A 23,064-nucleotide genomic window follows, 5' to 3' on the forward strand; every position below is an offset into this window, starting at 1 on the left:
TCTGTCTAAACAGGGAAAATCCCCCAAATTCCAGAAGGATTCTGTCCAAACAGAGAAAATCCCCCAAATTCCTTAAGGATTCTGTCTAAACAGGGAAAATCCCCCAAATTCCAGAAGGATTCTGTCCAAACAGAGAAAATCCCCCAAATTCCTTAAGGATTCTGTCTAAACAGGGAAAATCCCCCAAATTCCAGAAGGATTCTGTCCAAACAGAGAAAATCCCCCAAATTCCTTAAGGATTCTGTCTAAACAGGGAAAATCCCCCAAATTCCAGAAGGATTCTGTCCAAACAGAGAAAATCCCCCAAATTCCTTAAGGATTCTGTCTAAACAGGGAAAATCCCCCAAATTCCAGAAGGATTCTGTCCAAACAGAGAAAATCCCCCAAATTCCTTAAGGATTCTGTCTAAACAGGGAAAATCCCCCAAATTCCAGAAGGATTCTGTCCAAACAGAGAAAATCCCCCAAATTCCTTAAGGATTCTGTCTAAACAGGGAAAATCCCCCAAATTCCAGAAGGATTCTGTCCAAACAGAGAAAATCCCCCAAATTCCTTAAGGATTCTGTCTAAACAGGGAAAATCCCCCAAATTCCAGAAGGATTCTGTCCAAACAGAGAAAATCCCCCAAATTCCTTAAGGATTCTGTCTAAACAGGGAAAATCCCCCAAATTCCAGAAGGATTCTGTCCAAACAGAGAAAATCCCCCAAATTCCTTAAGGATTCTGTCTAAACAGGGAAAATCCCCCAAATTCCAGAAGGATTCTGTCCAAACAGAGAAAATCCCCCAAATTCCTTAAGGATTCTGTCTAAACAGGGAAAATCCCCCAAATTCCAGAAGGATTCTGTCCAAACAGAGAAAATCCCCCAAATTCCTTAAGGATTCTCTCCACAAGTCCCCAGATCCCTCTGGAATTCTCCCCAAACAGGAAAAATCCCCCAAATCCCTCAGGAATTCTCCCCCAACACCACAAATCCCCCCGAATCCCTGAGGAATTCCCCCATCCTCCGGCAGGAACCCCCGGAGCAGCACCAGGACCCTCCAAAGCCCCCGATCCCGCCGGGGCTGAGATTTGGCACAAACCCTTTGGGATTCCTGCGGGATCAGCAGCTCCCGGGGATTTCCCGGGCTCGGGAAGAGGGGCAGGGGCGCTCCGGGGCTGGGGTCACACGTTGCTGACCCGGCTGTCGGCGGGGCCGGGCGGGCCCAGGGAGCGCTCGCGGCGGACGTAGCGCGGCTTCCGCACTGCCGGGACAAAATATCCCAAAAAAACCCCTGGGAATGGGGTCCCAGAGGGAATTCCCAAAGGGAGAGAGGGTGGAATGTGGGGATCGAGGTGCAGTGGGGTTTGGGGTTGAGTTTTATGGGGCTGGGGTTGAATTTTGTGGTTTTTAACCCCAAACCCAGTATTAACCCCACAAAACCCAAAATCCCCAAAACCCAAAATCCCCAAAACCGAGCCTAAATCCCCAAAACCCAACCCCCCAAACTAAGCCCCCTAAACTCAACCCCAAACTCAAAATTAAACCCCCAAACCCAAACTAAACCCTCAAATCCCAAACTCAGAACCCCAAAAATGGACTTCCCACCAGAAATCCCACCAATATTTTGCCCTGCATGAATCGAAGCAACAAATCCTATTAGAAAAACCAAATCCCACTGGATTTCTGTTCCTCATCCCGGGAATTTTTGGGATTTTCTGTTTATTTTTAGCACATTCCAGGGGAAATTTCCTCACCTGAAGAAGCTGGAGGAGAGATCATGGATGCCTGTGGAACAGAAGGATAATGTCAAAAAAAAGCAATTTTTAACAGTTTTTCCTTAAAAAATCAGGAATTTTTAAAAATTCCAGTATTATTCATGTCAAAAAAAGCAATTTTTAACAGTTTTTCCTTAAAAAATCAGGAATTTTTAAAAATTCCAGTATTATTCATGTCAAAAAAAGCAATTTTTAACAGTTTTTCCTTAGAAAAATCAGGAATTTTTTAGCATTCCTATGATTTTCACTGTGTACAGAGTTTTTTCCTTAGAAAAAACCCTCAATTTTTTCATTTCTCTCCCAGTTTGGATCCAAAGAACCCCAAAATATCTTTAATTTTATTTTAGTCTCATTCATCAATTAAGGAGCTGCTTAATAAAGTCCCAATTTAGTTAATTAAAATGGAAATTCTTGTTTATTTAATGTTCCTATAAAAGCAGAATTCACTCACTGTTTCACTGGGCTGGAGAACAGATGCTAAAAGAGAAAAAAAATTAAGATTATTTTAATTAATTTGAAGGCTGGAATTGTTAGTTTTCCAAAAATACAGCCTTGGAGGGAATATTTTCTTGTTAAAAAAAAAGAATTTTGTCCCAAAATCCAACCAAAATATTCCAAAATCCCATTTGGAGAATTTATTGGGTGTAGGACTCTCAAGACTGGAGAATTTATTGGCACAAAATGGGGATTTTCTCCACAGAATGGGAATTTATTGGCACAAAATGCGAATTTTCTCCACAAAATTGGAATTTTTGAGCTCAAAATGGGAATTTTCTCGTAAAAATGGGAATTTATGAGCTCAAAATGGGAATTTTCTCCACAGAATGAGAATTTATTGGCACAAAATGGGGATTTTCTCCACAAAACTGGAATTTTTGAGCTTAAAATGGGAATTTTCTCCACAAAATTGGAATTTATGAGCTCAAAATGGGAATTTTTTCCTGAAAATGGGAATTTTCTCCTAAAAATGGGAATTTATGAGCTCAAAATGGGAATGTTCTCGACAGAATTGGAATTTATGAGCTCAAAATGGGAATTTTCTCCACAGAATGGGAATTTATTGGCACAAAATGGGAATTTTCCTCCACAAAATGGGGAATTCAGCCTCCCAAAATGGGCATTTTCAGGGGAAAATCCCCATTTCCGTCAATTAACAGAGCAAAGCTCATTAACCAAAGCATAATCAAAGGGTTTTTCTACCTTTGTTCCTCCTGTAGAAAATCTTTGGGAGTTTGTTGGCTCGTTTGAGGTAGAAAAAAGAAGCCACAGAGAGGATCAGGAACAAACTGAGGAAAAACGTCCCCAAAATCAGCGAGGCGGCGACTTCGGGGCCCCCTGGAAATGGAAAATGATCATTAAAAGGAGAAAAATCTGGCTTGGAGCAAAAAATCTCTTTTCCTCAAAGGATTAAATGAAAATAAAGAGCAAATTCCTGAGTTTTAGGTGCTGTTGGAGCATTCCAGGTGCCTGAAATTGAGTTTTGATTTCAGTGGCAGCTGCCAGGGGTTAAATCAGTTTTAATGTATTGGAATCAATTAAATCAGTTTTGACAAATTAAATCACTTTTTAAACTCATTTCAACAAATTAAACCACTTTAAATGCATTAAATCCCTTTTTCAGCTAATTCAATCCCATTTTAACAAATGAAAAAAACACTTTCATTGGTTAAACATTTTTTTAAAGTCATTAAATCACTTTTAAAATTAATTTTAACAAATTCAAACACTTTTAACTCATAAAATCCCTTTTAAAACTCATTTTGACAAATAAAATCCTTTTAAACTCATTCAATCCCTTTATAAACTCATTTTAACAAATTAAATCCTTTTTAACTCATTAAATCCCTTTTTAAACTCATTAAATGCCTTTTTAAAACCATTTTAGCAAATTAATTCACTTTTAACTCATTCAGTCACTTTCTAAACTGATTTGAACAAATTCAATCACTTTTTAAACTCATTTTTTTAAATTCAATTGCTTTTACACTCATTAAATCCCTTTCTAAACTCACAAAATCACTTTTTAAACTCGTTTTAACCAATTAAATCCCCTTTTAAACTCATTTGAACTCATCAAATCCCCCAAATCCTCCCGAAATTCCAGGTGCTCACCAAAGTTCTGGATGAAAGGAGTGCTCACGTTCAGGTGGGAGCTCAGCCCTCTGCTCCCAGCTGGAAAAAACCAAAATATTTCCACTAAAATCCATCCCCAGCCCAAATTTTACCATTTCCCCCCTTCCTGCACACCAAATTCCCAAATTTCCACTGCTTTTCCCACTCAAAATCCCACCAGGAATTTGGGAATATTTTTTATATTCTGTGGAATAAAAATCTCTTTTTTTTTTTTTTTTTGCTGCGTTTTTGAGGAGTTTTTGCTGTGAGGAATAAATGGCAATTAATAAATAAAAAGAATTAAATTTAATTTAATTCAAATTAATTCAAGGATGTGGGATAAAAATCTCCATTTTTTTCCTGCCTTTTGGTGGAGTTTTTGCAGTAATTGACGCCAATAGATTAATTAAAAAGATACAATTAATTCCAATGAATTTAATTAAATCTAATTAACAAAAATGGGTTAAAAACTCACAATTCCTGCACTCGCTGAGGTTGTGCCCAGAGGGGCTGGGCAGGGTCTCATTCCTGCATTTGATGCAGCTGCTGCTCCCATCCTCATTCCACCTCCTGTAGCATCCTGCCCAAAAAAAACAGGGAAAAAGGGATAAAACCAGCAAAATTCCCAATTTTCTGACAATTCCCAGAGTTTAGAGGGGAAAAACCAGCAAAAAATTCCCTTTTTTTTGGGTTACAAACAGCACCTGATTCCCTCTTTTCCCACACTAAAGAGGTTTTATTCTCAAATTTTATTCCCAATTGTAATTCCCAGTTTTTATCCCAGGAAAAAATAACTTTCCCAAGGGGAAAAGGAGAAGGAATTCTAAGGAAATAACATTAATTAATTAATTAGCAACCCCCAGCTGCTGGATTTTGGTGTTCAAGTCCAGAAAATCTGGGAATTTTTGATCCCTGGAATTCTCCAGTGTTTATCCCAGAAAAATAAAACTTTCCAAAGGGAGAAAAAGGAGGAGGAATTTCAAAGGAAGAACAAAATTCAGGAAGTTTTTATCCTTGGAATTCTCCAAGGCCGCAATGATTATCCCAAAAAATTAAATTTTCTAAAGTGATAAAAGGAAGAGAAATTAGAAGGGAATATCATTAATTAATTAATTGATTTCCACTCCCCAGCTGCTGGAATTTGGAATTAAAGTCCAGAAAATCTGGGAATTTTTGATCCCTGGAATTTTCCAAGGCCTGCCCACGGAATAAATGATTTTTAGGGGTTTTTCCAAGCCCCAATTCCACGGATTGATCCCAAAGAATTCCCTACCTGGGCTGCACTGGTGGCTGACAGGGCAGGAGCTGTTGGAATCCAACATTTCCACACAACATTCCGGGTCTGGCACCTGAGGAGAGAAATTCCCAAGGAATTCCCACTTTTCCATCGAGGAAATAATAAGAAATAGAAAAAATAAATTCAAAATCCTCACAGAAATTAAGGATAATTCAGTTAAAACCCACTGGAATTTTTTTTTTCCAGCAAGAAGGAGAAAACTTGTTTTATTTTATATTTTATTTTTATTTTATAAATCAATTTGATTTTTCTAAATCCATTTTCTTTTTATTTTAGATAGAAATTTTATTTTTAAAAATCTATTTTGTTTTGCTTTTAGAAATCCATTTTATTTTAGATAGAAATTTTATTTTTTAAAATCTATTTTGTTTTGCTTTTAGAAATCCATTTTATTTTAGATAGAAATTTTATTTTTTAAAATCTATTTTGTTTTGCTTTTAGAAATCCATTTTATTTTTATTTTCTAAATAAAAAATAGAGAAAAGTTGGGATAAAAAAGTTTTAAATTTTATTTTGATTTTATAAATCCATTTTCTTTTTATTTTAGATAGAAATTTTATTTTTTAAAATCTATTTTATTTTGCTTTTAGAAATCCATTTTATTTTTATTTTCTAAATAAAAAAAATAGAGAAAAGTTGGAATAAAAAATAAAATTATTTTAAAAAATTAAATTAAACTAAATTCCTGGAGCACCCACCGAGTTTTCTGTGGATTTTCCAGCAACTTCTGCCACGAGCCTGGTCAGAAGAAGCACAAAGGGCACCTCCATTCCCAGGAAAAACACGGATCTGGAGAAAATTTGAGAATAAATTCCAATTATTTATTAATAGCACTGGAATTCTCCTTCCCTTTAAAGAAGTTTAGGGGGAAAAGGGGGGTGGGAAGAGTAAGGAAACACAGATGAAAAAGGATTATTTCTTATAAAACATAATCAAATTATTTCGATTTTTATCAATACCTGCTTATTCAAAGAGTAAGAAAACACAGATAAGGAAGGATTATTTATTAAAAAAAAGATACTAAAACTAAATTATTATTTTAAAAAATAGATTATTCTTACCTAGAAGAATACTCTTGAGGAACAGCTCATAATCAAGGGAAAATTTGGGTGGAAAAAGCCCCTTGGAAGTGCTGGGTCCTCCTGAAGGGCACAGCTCGATCAGCTCAGTCCTGCTGGGATTTCCATGCCTAAAATAAATCAGGACACCGAGGATTTCTGACCCCAGCCTCTCTCTGCAGCAATAGTTTTTATTTCCATCAGCCAATAATTTTTATTTCCATCAGCCGGAGGGAATTTGGAAACATTTGATGGAGCTGGAGCTGTTGGGGTTTTTTATTGAACCAGTTAGAAAGCAAAGCCGAGCTCAAAAAGCTGCTTTAAAAGTTTCTAAACACTTGAAATATTTGGTATTTTAAACTTGATTTTGGCTTAATTTTTAAAATTACTTTATTCCTACTTAATTCCCTCCGAACCATCCCAAAATTCACAAATTCCCCACAGATTTCCTCAGGATCAAACACCCACAGTGAAATTAATTCCCTCAAAAAATCTGTTTCACGTTTGGTAGCGTTTTCCCTGTGGATTTTGGGGGAAAAAAATGCAGCAATAATTTTTATTTCCATCAGCCAATAATTTTTATTTCCATCAGCCGGAGGGAATTTGGAAACATTTGATGGAGCTGGAGCTGTTGGGGTTTTTTATTGAACCAGTTAGAAAGCAAAGCCGAGCTCAAAAAGCTGCTTTAAAAGTTTCTAAACACTTGAAATATTTGGTATTTTAAACTTGATTTTCGCTTAATTTTTAAAATTACTTTATTCCTACTTAATTCCCTCCGAACCATCCCAAAATTCACAAATTCCCCACAAATTTCCTCAGGATCAAACACCCACAGCGAAATTAATTCCCTCAAAAAATCTGTTTCACGTTTGGCAGCGTTTTCCCTGTGGATTTTGGGGGGAAAATAAATAAATAAATAAATAAAAATATAAATAAAAATAGATATAAAACCTCTGCCTGAATTAGAAGATATTTTTCCCTCAGGATTTTCCCACCAGCACAGGAAAATATGAGAATTCCTACAAGGATTTCACACCCCAGGAAGGAACAACAACTTTTAGCATTTTCTGCTCAAACACAACATTCTGCTGCCTCCATGGAGGAGGTTTTACCTCATAAATTGAAATTTAGAGAGGAAAAAAAAAACCCCAAAACCTCAGGGGATTCAGGATCTACCAACCCTGAGGAGAGGAGGAGGAGGAGATACAAATTCCCTCCAAACCATCCCAAAATTCACAAATTTCCTCAGGATCAAACACCCACAGCAAAATAAATTCCCCCGGAGGGAATTTGGAAACATTTGATGGAGCTGGAGCTGTTGGGGTTTTTTATTGAACCAGTTAGAAAGCAAAGCCGAGCTCAAAAAGCTGCTTTAAAAGTTTCTAAACACTTGAAATATTTGGTATTTTAAACTTGATTTTCGCTTAATTTTTAAAATTACTTTATTCCTACTTAATTCCCTCCGAACCATCCCAAAATTCACAAATTCCCCACAAATTTCCTCAGGATCAAACACCCACAGCGAAATTAATTCCCTCAAAAAATCTGTTTCACGTTTGGCAGCGTTTTCCCTGTGGATTTTGGGGGGAAAATAAATAAATAAATAAATAAAAATATAAATAAAAATAGATATAAAACCTCTGCCTGAATTAGAAGATATTTTTCCCTCAGGATTTTCCCACCAGCACAGGAAAATATGAGAATTCCTACAAGGATCTCACACCCCGGGAAGGAACAACTTTTAGCATTTTCTGCTCAAACACAACATTCTGCTGCCTCCATGGAGGAGGTTTTACCTCATAAATTAAAATTTAGAGAGGAAAAAAAAACCCCAAAACTCTCAGGGGATTCAGGATCTACCAACCCTGAGGAGAGGAGGAGGAGGAGATACAAATTCCCTCCAAACCATCCCAAAATTCACAAATTTCCTCAGGATCAAACACCCACAGCAAAATAAATTCCCCTAAAAATCTGTTCCATGTTTAGCAGCATTTTCCTTGTGGATTTTGGGGAAAAAAAACCCCAAAAAACCAGAGATTTAAAGCCACACCCAAGCTGCGGCCTGAATTAGAAGATATTTTTCCCTCAGGATTTTCCCAGAAGAGCAGGAAAATCATGGAATTCCAACAAGGATCTCACACCCCGGGAAGGAACAACATTTTCTGGTCAAACACAACATTCTGCTGTCTCCAAGGACAAGGTTTTACCTCATAAATTGAAATTTAGAGAGGAAAAAAACCCCCAAAACCTTCAGGAGCTTGAGGAGCCACCTGAGGAGAAGCGAAGCGTGAGGGGAGGTTTGGGCGGGAAATTGGGAAGGAATTCTGCCCTGGGATGGAATTCCCAGGGAATTGTGGCTGCCCCATCCCTGGAATTGTCCCAGCCAGGTTGGATAAACCTGGGATATTGGAAAGGATGAGCTTTAAATTCCCTCCATCCCATCCCAATGTAGAAATTTCCCACAAATTTCCTCAGCAAAAATAAATTCCCCTAAAAATCTGTTCCATGTTTAGCAGCGTTTTCCCTGTGGATTTAGGAGGAAAAAAAAAAAAAATATATATATATATATATAAAGTCTCTGTTGAATATGAAGATATTTTCCCCTCAGGATTTTCCTACCAGCTCAGTTTGGGGCAGGCAGATTTCAGAATTCCAGCAAGGATTTCCCAGGCTGGGTGTCAGGTTTGGAACAAATCCCAAATCTCTGCCAGCTCAGATCCCCAAGGGAGTGAATCCCACGAGGGAATTCTGCCTCTTGTTGCTTTTCAAAAGCAACACAAACACCTCAGGAACACCGAGGGCTTTCCTCCCACTCCTGCAAGCAAAATGCTTTCATTATCTCCAGAGTTTCCTTTTTCTTTCTGCTGCATTATCAGCTTTTTTCTTGCTGGAGCCTGGGAATTACTCCAGCAGCTGGAAAAGGATGGAAGTGGAGAGAAACTGTGCCTGAAATTCAGGTGGTTTCACAATTCCCTGGGGTTGGAAGCACATCACACCCAAAAGCTGCTTAATTCTGAAGAGATAAAGCTGAGGGCAGAAGCAGAGAGGGCTGGAAAAGCTGAGATGGTAAAACTCAGGAGAAAAGCTGAAATCATAAAGCTGAGAGAAGAATTAAAGGGTTTTAAACATTGAAATTATAAAACTGAGTGAAGAATCAAGGGTTGGAAAGGCTGAAATCATACAATAGAGCAGATTCAGACAGGTTTTAAAAGCTGGAATGATAAAACTGAGGAGAAAAGTTGAAATTATAAAACTGAGAGAAGAATTAAAGGGTTGGAAAAGCTGAAATTATAAAACTGAGAGCAGAAGCAGACAGGTTTTAAAAGCCGAAATGATAAAACAGAGAAGAATGGAAGGGTTTTAAAAGCTGAAATGGTAAAACTGAGGAGAAAAGTTGGAATTATAAAACTGAGATAAGAATGAAAGGGTTTTAAACTTTGAAATGATAAAACTGAGAGAAGAATTGAAATTATAAAACTGAGAGAAGAATGAAATGATAAAATTGAGAGAAGAATGAAAGGGTTTTAAAAGCCGAAATGATAAAACTGAGAAGAAAAGTTGGAATTATAAAACCGAGTGAAGAATGGAAGGGTTTTAAAAGCTGAAATGATAAAACTGAGAGAAGAATGGAAGGGTTTTAGACACTGAAATGATGAACCAGAGAGGAATGGAAGGGTTTTAGACACTGAAATGATGAACCAGAGAGGAATGGAAGGGTTTTAGACACTGAAATGATGAACCAGAGAGGAATGGAAGGGTTTTAGACTCTGAAATGATGAACCAGAGAGGAATGGAAGGGTTTTAAGAGCTGCAAGTGCCACTCACCTGCAGGCTCCCAGGAGCCCTGTGCACCTTGCCCAGCTGCCAGCAAACACCTGAGGCTCGTGCTTTGCTGCTCATTTCACCAGGAACCTGCTGTGGCACACAGAAAAGTTTAACAAAACAATCTTTTATCAGTCCCAGCTGGAGCAGGACTCGTTTTTCCAGCTTGGAGCTGAGCCCCAGTCCTGCCCTTTCCACGGCTGTGGTTTTGTAACAGCGCTCAGCAATTAAAAGCTCGGGTTAATCGGAGCCACCTTAAGCCAGGCTTTGCTACAAAAGCTGCTCCACACCTGCCTTGAGCAAACATTCATTCAGATTTACTGCTGGGACACCTTCTGCTCTTACAGCATGGAAAAATCAGGAGGAGAGATGAATATTGCACAGGGGAAAAGTGGTTTGGGGAAGGAGAAATGAATATTCCACAGGGAAAGGTGGTTTGGGGAAGGAGAAATGAATATTGCACAGGGAAAGTGGTTTGGGGAAGGAGTAAGGAATGTTCCACAGGGAAAGGTGGTTTGGGGAAGGAGAAAGGAATATTGCACAGGGAAAAGTGATTGGGGAAGGAGAAAGGAATATTGCACAGGGAAAAGTGATTGGGGAAGGAGAAAGGAATATTGCACAGGGAAAAGTGATTGGGGAAGGAGAAAGGAATATTCCACAGGGAAAAGTGATTTGGGGAAAGAGAAATGAATATTGCACAGGGAAAGGTGGTTTGGGGAAGAAGAAAGGAATATTCCACAGGGAAAGGTGGTTTGGGGAAGGAGAAATGAATATTGCACAGGGAAAAGTGGTTTGGGGAAGGAGAAAGGAATATTGCACAGGGAAAGGTGGTTTGGGAATGGGATAAAGGAATGTTCCACAGGGAAAGGTGGTTTGGGAATCCCTGGAATGGGATAAAGGAAGGGATAGGAAGGGATTTAAAGGGCACTCAGTGTCACCTTGCTCTGCCCCAGGTGGCTCCAAGCCCTGTCCAGCCTGGCTTTGCGCATTCCAGGGATGGGATATCCATGGGATAACCAGTGCCAGGATCCCAGCAGCCTCACAGGGAGGGATTTCTTCCCGAAATCCAACCTAAACCCACTCCTTGTGGCTTGGAATTCATCCCCCCTTGTCGTGTCGCTCCATCCCTTGGATATTCCCCTTCCTGCTCTCGGGAAGGTCACAGTGAGGTGGCCACAAAGATTCCCCTCTCCAGGCTCAACAATCCCAATGTTTTTATGGCCAATTTGGGGGCTTTTTTCACCCCTAAACGGAGCACCAAAACCCGTATAATTGGGATGTGCACGTGGGGGAAGCTCAGCCAGGAAAAACACACCGAAAATATCTCCAAATTCCCACGACCCCAGCAATCTCACATCGGCAAAAAATCGTCTTCGACCGAGTTAAATTGTTGGGAAATAAAAGTTTCAGGCGGGGATGAGAAGGAGAGGACTCCGTTCCAAACGCAGCTGGCCCCAAAAGCGCTGGGCAAGGAGCAGGAACAAGGGGGCGACTTTTAATCCCAAATCCCTGCGACCCCCCTGGTGCCCATTTCCCTGCACAACTCGGCGACTCCATGAGGAACCGCTGCCCACCAGGAACAATGGCGCCCCACCCAGGGCTCCCCGCTCAGCCCCGGGGCTCGCCGCCCGTTCTCCCTCCCGCTTCCTCCTCCTCCTCACCTGAGGGCTCCCCTGAGCATCCCCCCGCCACCGCCGAGGTTCCCGTTCGTACCCCCCGCCCTCCACCGGCGCCCAGCCCGCTGCGCCCCGCGGCGCCCTGGGAGTTGTAGTCCCGCGGCCGCCGCCCGCCGCGGGACTTCGCCTAGCGGCCGCTCCGCCAAAAACTACGAATCCCAACAGCACCCGCGGCGCGCCCCACCTGTACCCCACTCCCCGCAGGTAAATGCGCTCTCTCAGCCTTTTCGCGCGGCGCCGCGGTGCCTGCTGGGAAAGGGAGTCCCGCGCTGCCGGCGGGGCGCGGGGGCGGTGGGGTCTCCGCACTACAACTCCCGGCGTGCCCCGCGCGCGCGCCGCCATTTTAGGCGTTGCCTGGCAACGCTGACGCGGCGGGAGGGAGGAAGCGGCGGGGTCGAGGCCTGTGCGCCCCAAAATCCCGGGAATTCGGGAAAATCGGGAAAAACAGCTGTGCCAGATGTGGCTGCCCCACCGCTGGCAGTGCCCAAGGCCAGCCTGGAGCAATCTGGGACAGGGGGAGGTGTCCCTGCCCAGGGAAAGGGGTGGGACTGGATGGGATTTAAGATCCCACCCAAACCATCCCATAATTCCATAAAGGAAACCGTGTGGTTTATTTCCCATAAAAACCTCCTTCTTCTGTGGTTTATTCCCCCCTACAGATCCCCTTCAATGTGATTTATTTCCGCTAAAAGTCTCCTTTGATGTGGTTTATTTCCCCTTTTAAGCAGCACCTTCCTCAATCCCAGAATTTTCCTCATTCCTTGCAGCACAAATCCATTCAAATTTGGCATTTCCAAGCCAGCTCCTGATTTCCCTCAGGGTTTTTTTTTTCCTTTCTGGTAAAAACATAAATAAAAACCTTCAAAAGCCTCATTTAGATAAATTTGGAGCTGCTCCTCACCTTTATTTTGAGGAAAATCTGTTTTTCTGCTTAAATTATCACGGAAAAGATTCCTGGAGGTTTTGGATGTCTTCCCTAAACTGGAAGTTGCAAATTATACACAAAATACGGATTGGTTTTGTCGGATTTTTCTTTATTTTAAAGCAAGACTGCCTCAAAATGCAAATGTTTGTAAAGGTAGGAGGTGAAAAACTCCATGAATATTCATAAAATGTGATAATTATCCCAATTACGGCTAACGAGGAAATCTTCCTTCATTTCCATGGCTTTGTAAATATTATTTTTTTTAAATAAAAAGGGAAGGAGGGAGAAAAGGAGAGCGGGGATCGCTCCTGAGGCTCCAAAATTGAATCTAAAAAAAGTAATAAATATAAAAAAAGAGAAATCCATGAAGGATTTTCTGGGATGGGAATGGGGATGGAATGGGGATGGGAAAGGGGATAGGGTGGGATGGGAATGGGAATGGGAATGGGAATGGGGATGGGGCAGGGAATGGGAATGGGGATGGGAAAGGGGATGGAATGGGGATGGGAATGGGAATGGGAATGGGGATGGGGATGGAATGGGAATGGGAATGGGAAAGGGAATGGGGATGGGGCAGGGAATGGGAATGGAGAATTCCTGAACTCACTGAATTCCTGATTCCTTGGAATCCCAACCCCTCCTTCCTACCTGGATGTGCTCTGGGCAGTGCAAACCATTCCCGGGAATCCCTGGGCTGTGAGGATCCCGTGGATCCTGGAAAAGCAGGAATGGGGGATCCCTGGATGTGGAAAAGCAGGAATGGGGAATCCCTGGGCTGTGGAAAAGCAGGAATGGGGAATCCCTGGATGTGGAAAAGCAGGAATGGGGAATCCCTGGTGTGAGGATCCCGTGGATCCAGGAAAAGCAGGAATGGGGAATCCTTGGTGTGAGGATCCTGTGGATCCAGGAAAAGCAGGAATGGGGGATCCTTGGTGTGAGGATCCCGTGGATCCAGGAAAAGCAGGAATGGGGAATCCCTGGGCTGTGGAAAGGCAGGAATGGGGAATCCTTGGATGTGGAAAAGCAGGAATGGGGAATCCCTGGTGTGAGGATCCTGTGGATCCAGGAAAAGCAGGAATGGGGAATCCTTAGATGTGGAAAAGCAGGAATGGGGGATCCTTGGTGTGAGGATCCCATGGATCCAGGAAAAGCAGGAATTCTGCCAGCAGAGGGCCGGAGGGATTGCGTTGGGGCAGGAAAAGCGGGAGAGGAGAAGAGGAGGCCCGAGCATTCCCGGGCTCTGCCGTCACATTCCCGGTGCCGGAGTCATTCCCGAGCCATTCCCGAGCCGTCACCGGAGGGAAGTGACTCGTTCCAGCGGGATGGCACCGGGACAGGCACGGGACAGGCACGGGACACTGAGGGAGCCTGCCGGGAAGAGTGGGAGATCTGGGATGAATGAAAATATCATCCAGATACCCTGTTAGTAAATAAAGATATCACAAACGTGTCGTGTTCCTTCTGGAGTTAACGTTTCTGATTTGTTCTGATTTATTTCTGATTTCTGATTGGTTTTTGATTTATTTCTGATTTGTTTCTGATTTATTTCTGATTTATTTCTGATTGGTTTCTGATTTGTTTCTGATTTGTTTCTGATTGGTTTCTGATTTATTTCTGACTTGTTTCTGATTTATTTCTGATTTGTTTCTGATTTATTTCTGATTTATTTCTGATTTGTTTCTGATTTGTTCTGATTTATTTCTGATTTATTTCTGATTTATTTCTGATTGGTTTCTGATTTATTTCTGTTTTGTTTCTGATTTGTTTCTGATTTATTTCTGGTTGGTTTCTGATTTATTTCTGATTGGTTTCTGATTTATTTCTTCTTTTCCAGCAGTTCCTGCATCCACGCTCCCCAGCTCCTGGAATCCAGGGAAATCACACTGGGAATATCCAGGGAGAACACACGGGGAATATCCAGGAAAATCACACTGGGAATATCCAGGGAAATCACACTGGGAATATCCAGGGAAATCACACTGGGAATATCCAGGGAAATCACACTGGGAATATCCAGGGAAATCACACTGGGAATATCCAGGGAAATCACACCGAGCTCTCCACCTCCCCTTGGCAGCTTTAGACACAATTCCAGCTCTGTCCCTGCAGCATTCCTGGGAATTCCTGGGGATTCCCGCTCCAGGCTGGAACCAGGGAATGGTTCCCAGCCTTGTTTTTCTCCCAGCTCCAGATGAACAATTCCCAGCTTTCCTGGAATTCCCACTCCAGGTAGACAGATCTATCAGGGAACGCTTCCCAGCTTGGTTCTGTTCCCGGATAAACAATTCCCAGCCCTGCAGCATTCCCGGAAATCCGAGGCCGGGAATTCCCGCTCCAGGCCGGAACCATGGAACGCTTCCCAGCCTTTTCTCCTCCTGGCTCCAGAGAAATAATTCCCAGCTTTCTGTCCCTGCAGCATTCCCAGGAATTCCAGGTGCAGAGAATTTCCAGAGAAACAATTCCCTGAGCTCCAGCCCTGTCCCTGCAGCATTCCCGGAAATCCGAGGCCGGGAATTCCCGCTCCAGGCTGAGAACAGGGAACAATTCCCAAGCTTTTCTCCTCCCAGCTCCAGATAAACAATTCCCAGCTCTGTCCCTGCAGCATTCCCGGAATTCCCGGGCTCCAGCAGGGAACGCTTCCCAGGCTTTTCCACGTGCAGCAGCTCCCGGCCAGGTGTTGGCTCTGCAGTTCCCAGGTGTTGGAATTCCAGTGGGAATTCCAGTGGGAATTCCAGAGGCTGTGCTGGCTCCTGGCAGGAAGGAGCCGTGGTGAGTCACCAGATCAGCCTGGAGCTGGCCCTGGCACGGATTTGATTTGATTTGATTTGATTTGATTTGATTTTATTTTATTTTATTTTATTTATTCTATTTTATACTATTTTATTCTATTCTATTTTAGTCTAGTCTATTCTCTTCTATTTATATTTTCATTCTATTTTATTCTATTTTGCTTTATTTTACATTTTATTTTATTGTATTTTATCTTCTATTCTATTTTATTTTACTTTCTCAGTTCTGTTCCTGCCAGACAATCTCGAGAGGGATCAGTGATGGAAATGGATGGAAAACAACAGAAAATTTTGAAAACCCCTGGAAACCAGAATATCCCAGCCTGGAAAAGAGGGAGAAATTAGGGAAAATTTTGAAAACTCCTCAAAAATAGAATCTCCGAGCCTGGAAAAGAGAGATAAATTAGCAAACATTGTTTTAAAACCCTCGAAAGTAGAAAGTCCCAGCCTGGAAAAGAGGGAATAAATTAGGGAACGTTTTTTAAAAACCCTCAAAAACTGAATTTCCCAAACTGGAAATGAGGGATCACTGATGGAAAACTTAAAAAAAATCCCTGGAAATGAGAATTTCTCAGGCTGGAAAAGAGGGATCACTGACGGAAATGGATGGAAAACAAGAGAAAATTTTGAAAACCCTTCAAAAATCGAATTTCCCAGGCTGCAAAAGAGGGATCACTGATGGAAAACTTAAAAAAAATCCCTGGAAATGAGAATTTCCCAGGCTGGAAAAGAGAGATCACTGACAGAAATGGATGGAAAAGAAGAGAAAATTTTTAAAAACCCTTCAAAACCCAATTTCCCGTGCTGGAAAGGAGGGATCACTGATGGAAAATTTTTAAAAATCCCTGGAAATGAGAATTTCCCATGCTGTAAAACAGGGATCACTGACGGAAATGGATGGAAAAGAAGAGAAAATTTTTAAAAACCCTTCAAAACCCAATTTCCCGTGCTGGAAAGGAGGGATCACTGATGGAAAATTTTGAAAAATCCCTGGAAATGAGAATTTCCCAGGCTGGAAAAGAGGGATCACTGATGGAAAATTTTGAAAAATCCCTGGAAATGAGAATTTCCCAGGCTGGAAAAGTGAGATCACTGATGGAAATGGATGGAAAATACCTGGAAATGAGAATTTCCCTTCAAAAATCCCTGGAAATGAGAATTTCCCAGGCTGGAAAAGAGGGATCACTGATGGAAAATTTTGAAAAATCCCTGGAAATGAGAATTTCCCAGGCTGGAAAAGTGAGATCACTGATGGAAATGGATGGAAAACAAGAGAAATTTTAAAAAACCCTTCAAAAATCCAATTTCCCGTGCTGGAAAGGAGGGATCGCCGACGGGAGCGGGTGGGCAGCGAGGGGCAGTGGGTCTGGGGGCGGCCGGCCCGGTGTTTTCCCCGCGGCCCCGGAGCATTCCAGGCCGGCCGTGACTCCGGGAATGATTCAGCGGATGGGGCCGGGCAGGCGGAGCAGGAAAAGTCACCTGTGCAGGAAGGGATAAAACACACCTGGGCTGCACCGCCGCGCTCCTGCCCCGGGAAATCCCGGGCACATCCCGGCCGCCGGCCCCGCAGGATCCAAACCCGCCTTCCCGGGGGTTCCGGGAGCCTTCCCGGGGGTTCCTGGAGGCTTCCCGGGGGTTCCTGGAGGATTTCGGGGAGTGGGAGAGCGGGACGATGGTTTGGTCCCTCTGACAGCGCCTGGACAGGTATTTGTGGGCTGGGGGGAAATTCCAGGGAGAGATCGCTGGGACTGGGGAATGGGGACTGGGGAACTGGAATAGGGATCAGAGGGACTGGGTAGCTGGGACTGGCGAACTGGAGTAAGGATTGTTGGAACTGGGATCCCTGGGACACAGATTGTTGGACGGGGATCACTGGAACTGGGATCACTAGGACTGGGATTGCTGGGACAGGGATCAGTGGGACTGGGGTCACTAGGACTGGGATCAGTGGGACAGGGATCAGTAGAACTGGGATCACTAGGACTGGGATCAGTGGGACTAGAGAACAGAGACTGGGGAACTGGGACTGGGAGCAGTGGGACTGGGATAAGTGGAGCTGGGATTGTTGGGACTGGGGAACTGGAATAGGGATTTTTGGAACTGGGATCACTGGAACAGGGATCAGTGGGACTGGGATTGTTTTACTGGGATCACTGGAACAGGGATCAGTGGGACTGGGATTGCTGCAGTGGGAATCACTGGGACTGGGATTGTTGGAACTGGGATCACTGGGACAGGAAGCGTTGGAACTGGGATCACTGGAACTGGGATTGTTGGAACTAAACTGGGATTGTTGGAACTGGGATTGCAGGACTGGGATCACTGGAACTGGGATTGCAGGACTGGGATCACTGGAACTGGGATTGTTGGAACTGGACTGGGATCACTGGGATTGTTGGAACTGGGATTGCAGGACTGGGATCAGTGGAACTGGGATTGTTGGAACTGGGATCACTGGGACTGGGATCACTGGAGCAGGAACTGTTGGATCTGGGATTGCTGGAATGGGAATTTCTGGGACAGGACAAATCCTAAATCCTAAATCCTAAAGCCCATCCTAAACGTGACCCCTCATTCTGCTTTTATGGTGCAAAATATTCCTGGAATTCACAAAAACCATGGAATTCCTCCCTTTGTGTCCCTCTCCTGGATGGCTCCGCTATTTCCTGAAGCTTCTGGAAAATCCCAGTGAATACCTGGGAAAAGGAGAGGCTCGGAAGTTAAAAAAAAAAATCAGAAAATCAAACAAAAAAACCCCTAAAAATCAAATAATTCTGTTAAAAAGACGCAGGAGGGGAAGGTTAAGGAATTTAAAATGTCTCATCCTCAGCTTGATCCAAATCCCTGCGTTCCAGCTGATCCACAAACCCCAAAAATTAGAATATCAAACAAAACATAAGCAGAATAAAAGGATTAAAACAAGCAAAATCTCAATTTAATAAAACCAAGGAGCTTCTCTAACGCCACGGCCGCGTTTAGCAAATGGGAAAGTTTAAATTTTTTTTATTTAAAAGCAAATTTTGGGGTAAATTTGAGTTGAATTCAGGATTTTGCTGTGCTGGAGCTGACTGGGCCGGAGCAATGAGAAGCTCCTGAGAGCTTCATTCATCATTAATAATTAATGATCATTCATCATTAATAATTAATAATTTCGTCATTCATAATTGTGCAATAAGAACTGGGGCCAAGCCGAGGCCTCTCCCTTTCTCAGCTGCTCAGAATTCCTGAAAATCCCTGAAAAACACCCAGGAACTGCAAAAAAAACCAACAAAAAAAGGATTTAGGGGATGGGAAAAAAGGGAATATTTAGTAAAAAAAAGAAAAAGATAAAAAGGAAAAACTCCCTCAGGTTTTCCTCATCTTTGAGCCCCTTGTGATTTATCTGTAAGAAGGAAAAAATATAAAAATAGATTAAAACCCATTAAAATTAGCTGGAAATGCACAAAATTTAAAATTTAACCCCGGGAGAAGCTGCACCCTAAAAAAAAAAAATTAATATTTAAATGAAGAGAGGCACAAAAAAGAGAAGTTCTGAAGGTGGCTCTGAGGGGGATGACATAATAAATAAATAAATATAAATATTTAAATATATAAATAGGTATTTTAATATATGTGTCTGTATATAAATATATAAACATAGAAATAAATAGTAACAACTTTTTATATAAATAAATATAAAATCTATACATTTATAAATAGAAAGAATTGAGATAAATAGATATGGAGATAATAATAGAAATAATGGGAAAATAATAAATAATATAATTATTATAAATGATTAAATTATTATAATAATTAGAAATAACGCACTGCTAATAATGGAGATTTTTTTTTTTTTGGTTTTTTCCTTGTGGAATGTGAGGAATATTTGGTGTTTCCTAATTTAAATTCAGATTTAATTGCTGGGACGAGCTGTAATTACAGGAAGCAGCTGAGCATTGCGAATCTCGGTGACACATCCCAAAAAAATGTTCTGGGAAATCCAGCCCGGAGCTGTCAGCAGGAATTTCCTGAATTTCCTGCGGCTCTCGGGGACAGGGGCTGGAATTTGGGGCTGGCTGCAGGTGGGGCTAAAATAATCCGAATTTTGGGGGATTTTAGGAAGAATGAATCTCAAAATTTGGGGCTGGGTGCAGGTGATGCCCAAAATAATCCGAATTTTGGGGGATTTTAGGAAGAATGAATCTCAAAATTTGGTTCTGGATGCTGGTGATGCCTAAAATAATCTGAATTTTGGGGGATTCCAAGGAGGATGAATCTCAAAATTTGGGGCTGGCTGCAGGTGGGGCTAAAATAATCCGAATTTTGGGGGATTTTAGGAAGAATGAATCTCAAAATTTGGTTCTGGATTCAGGTGATGCCCAAAATAATCTGAATTTTGGGGGATTTTAAGAAGGATGAAGGGACAGAAGGTGAAATTTTGGGGCTGGGTGCAGGTGGAACTAAAATAATCCGAATTTTAGGGGATTTTAAGAAGGATGAAGCTCAAATTTTGGGTCTGGATGCTGGTGGAGCTAAAATAATCCAAATTCTGGGGGATTTTAAGAAGAATGAATCTCAGAATTTGGTTCTGGGTGCCAGTGGAGCTAAAATAATCCGAATTTTGGGGGATTTTAAAAATAATGAATCTCAAAATTTGGGTCTGGATTCAGGTGATGCCCAAAATAATAATGAAACAAAATAAAAAGTGGGTGATTCTGAGCAGATAAATAGAAAAAAAAGATATCGAATGAAATAAATGAAATGAAATAAAAAGCGGGTGGTTCCAAATAAAGAAATAAAGAAATAAAATTAAAAGCAGGTGATTCTGAATAAATAAATAAAAGAAATGAAAGGAAATAAATAGTGGATGATTCTGAACAAATAAATAAAAGAAATTAAATAAAAGAAAAAAAAAGGAAATAAAAAGTGGATGATTCTGAATAAATAAATAAAAGAAAAGAAATTAAATAAAAGAAATAAAAGGAAATAAAAAGCTGGTGATTCTGAATAAATAAATAATAAAAGAAAATAATTAAAGAAAAGAAAAGCATGAAAGAAAAGAAAATAATAAAAGAATAAAACAAAACAAAAGAATCAAATAAAATCATTAAATAAAGTAATAAAATAATAGAATGGAATAGAACAAAATAAATTAGAATAGAATGAAATCAAATAAAATAGAATAGAATAAAATGGAATAGAATAGAATAGAATGAAATAGAATAGAGTAGAATGAAATAGAATAGAATAAATTAAAGTGGAATAGAATAGAATGAAATAAAATAGAATAAAATAAAATAAAGTGGAATAGAATAGAATAGAATGAAATAGAATAAAATAAAATAAATTAAAATAAAATAGAACAAAATAAAATGAAGTGGAATAGAATAGAATAGAATGAAATAGAATAGAATAAAATAAATTAAATTAAAATAGAATAAAATAAAATAAAGTGGAATAGAATAGAATAGAATGAACTAGAATAGAATAAAATAAATTAAAATAAAATAGAATAAAATAAAATAGAATAGAATAAAATAAAATAAAATAAAATAGAATAAAATAAAGTGGAATAGAATAGAATGAACTAGAACAGAATAAAATAAAATAAATGAAATTACAATAGAACAGAATAATGCAACGGAACTGACCCCGTGCTGTTCCTCCTGCAGGGTCTCCCCGGGCTCCGTTCCTCTCGGGGGGCTCCATCATGTCCTGCTTCCCTCAGCTGTGGCACTCCGGCGCTCCGGAGTCTCCCTCCAGCCCCGCGCCCGCCTCGCCGCGCTCGGTGCCGGTGCCGCTGAGTCCCGTGGCGCTGCCGTCCCCGGGCAGGAAGGGCCGCTCCCCCGCGGGCTCCCCGAGCTGCGGCAGCCCCGGCTCCCCGAAACCCGCCTCGCCCGTGGAGTGCTCCATCTGCTTCAACACCTACGACAACACCTTCAAGACGCCCAAGCTGCTGCAGTGCTCGCACGTGTTCTGCCTGGAGTGCGTGGCGCGGCTGAGCGCGGCGCTGGGCGCCGGCGAGGAGCTGCTGCCGTGCCCCTTCTGCCGCCAGCCCACCAACCTGCCCAGCCGGGGCGCGCCCGGCCTGCGCACCAGCAAGGAGCTGCTGGCCACGCTGCCGCCCGAGCTGCAGCGCGAGCGCGAGCTCTGGATGGAGGGCACCAAGCTCTGCTGCCGTCGCGCCTCCGACGACGCCGAGAACCCCGAGTCGTGCGTGTCCATCGACGTGGCCATGAGCAAAGCCGAGAGCGCCGAGGAGGCCCCGGCGGGGCTGGCGGGGCGGCTGTCGCGCTGCGAGCTCTGCGACGACTGGAAGCGCGTCGTGCTGCTCTCGGCGCTCCTCATCATCCTCTTCTGCATCATCCTGTGGCCCGTGCAGTGCGCGCTCAAGACGGGCAACCTGCGCTGCTTCACGCGGACTGCGGCCGTCAGCCGGCCCGAGCTGCTGCCCCCCAAAGCCACTGCGGCCGCCGCTGCGGTCACACGGCCGCCGTTCCACTAGGGACGGGGCCGCTGGGGCTGCTCAGGGATGGGGACAAGGGACAGGACCTGCTGTCCCAACAGAATCTGTCACACGGCCGCCATTCCACTAGGGACGGGGCCGCTGGGGCTGCTCAGGGATGGGGACAAGGATGGGACCTGCTGTCCGGACAGGATCTGTCACATGGCCACCCTTCCAGAGCCTCTGGATCTGCTCAGGGATGGGACCTTCTGTCCTGACAGAATCTGTCACACGGCCGCCCTTTCAGTAGGGACAGGGCCACTGGGGCTGCTCAGGGATGGGACCTTCTGTCCTGACAGAATTTGGGACAAAATCCCCATTCCAGTAGTGCCAGAGCCTCTGGATCTGCTCAGGGATGGGGACAAGGGACAGGACCTGCTGTCCTGACAGGATCTGTCACAGGGCCGCCCTTCCAGAGCCTCTGGATCTGCTCAGGGATGAGGAACAGGAACAGAACCTGTTGTCCTCACAGAATTTGGGACAAAATCCCCATTCCAATAGAGCCAGAGCCCCTGGATCTGCTCAGCTCCATGGGGACAAGGGACAGGACCTGCTGCCCTGACAGGATTTGGGACAAAACTCCTCTCCAGCAGCACCAGGAGCCCCTGGATCTGCTCGGTTCCATGGGGACAAGGGGCAGGACAAAGCCCTTTCCTGGATCTGCTCAGGGATGAGGGTCAGGACAAAGCCCTTTCCTGGATCTGCTCAGGGATGAGGGACAGGACAAAGCCCTTTTTCCTGGATCTGCTCAGGGATGAGGGACAGGACAAAGCCCTTTTTCCTGGATCTGCTCAGGGATGAGGGACAGGACAAAGCCCTTTTTCCTGGATCTGCTCAGGGATGAGGGACAGGACAAAGCCCTTTTTCCTGGATCTGCTCAGGGATGAGGGACAGGACAAAGCCCTTTTTCCTGGATCTGCTGGGCTCCACGGGGACAAGGGACAGGAGAAAAGCCTTTCCTGGATCTCGGCTCCATCCCCACTGCCAAGCAGGACCTGCTGCATTCCTGGGATTGCCGGCAGATCCCACATCCCGCTCACTCTGGAATGTCCTTGTACCTTTGGAATGTCCTTCCCGTGCCTCTGGAATGTCCTTGTGCCACTGGAATGTCCTTCCCGTGCCTCTGGAATGTCCCCGCGCAT

The 23,064-nt window shown here is 42.9% G+C and overlaps 2 protein-coding genes across 4 annotated transcripts; one reads left to right on the plus strand and one right to left on the minus strand.

Annotated features, from left to right (window-relative positions):
• Positions 1 to 940: 940 nt before the first annotated feature.
• CUNH1orf159 (chromosome unknown C1orf159 homolog) lies at positions 941 to 11,777 on the minus strand. Of its 3 annotated transcripts, none has more exons than XM_041419733.1 (11): positions 11,707 to 11,777; positions 10,049 to 10,138; positions 6,227 to 6,354; positions 5,864 to 5,954; positions 5,142 to 5,217; positions 4,344 to 4,448; positions 3,869 to 3,928; positions 2,957 to 3,091; positions 2,208 to 2,233; positions 1,736 to 1,766; positions 941 to 1,242 (listed from the first exon to the last, which is right to left on the minus strand). In XM_041419733.1, the coding sequence occupies exons 4-11, from the start codon at positions 5,933 to 5,935 to the stop codon at positions 1,163 to 1,165; spliced, it is 585 nt and encodes a 194-aa protein (XP_041275667.1). In that variant the 5' UTR covers positions 5,936 to 5,954; positions 6,227 to 6,354; positions 10,049 to 10,138; positions 11,707 to 11,777; the 3' UTR covers positions 941 to 1,162. The 3 variants fall into 3 exon arrangements, with proteins under 3 accessions (XP_041275667.1, XP_041275668.1, XP_041275669.1); XM_041419734.1 differs by having other exon boundaries at positions 10,049 to 10,135; positions 11,707 to 11,751; XM_041419735.1 differs by lacking the exon at positions 10,049 to 10,138 and having other exon boundaries at positions 11,707 to 11,751.
• RNF223 (ring finger protein 223) lies at positions 11,601 to 21,922 on the plus strand. Its single transcript, XM_041419849.1, has 2 exons — positions 11,601 to 11,754; positions 21,090 to 21,922. The coding sequence occupies exons 1-2, from the start codon at positions 11,601 to 11,603 to the stop codon at positions 21,920 to 21,922; spliced, it is 987 nt and encodes a 328-aa protein (XP_041275783.1).
• The last annotated feature ends 1,142 nt before the right edge of the window (positions 21,923 to 23,064 follow it).

This window comes from Onychostruthus taczanowskii, unplaced genomic scaffold, assembly GCF_017590055.1.
Source record: "Onychostruthus taczanowskii isolate IOZ18803 unplaced genomic scaffold, ASM1759005v1 scaffold61, whole genome shotgun sequence".
Taxonomy (NCBI): domain Eukaryota; kingdom Metazoa; phylum Chordata; class Aves; order Passeriformes; family Passeridae; genus Onychostruthus; species Onychostruthus taczanowskii.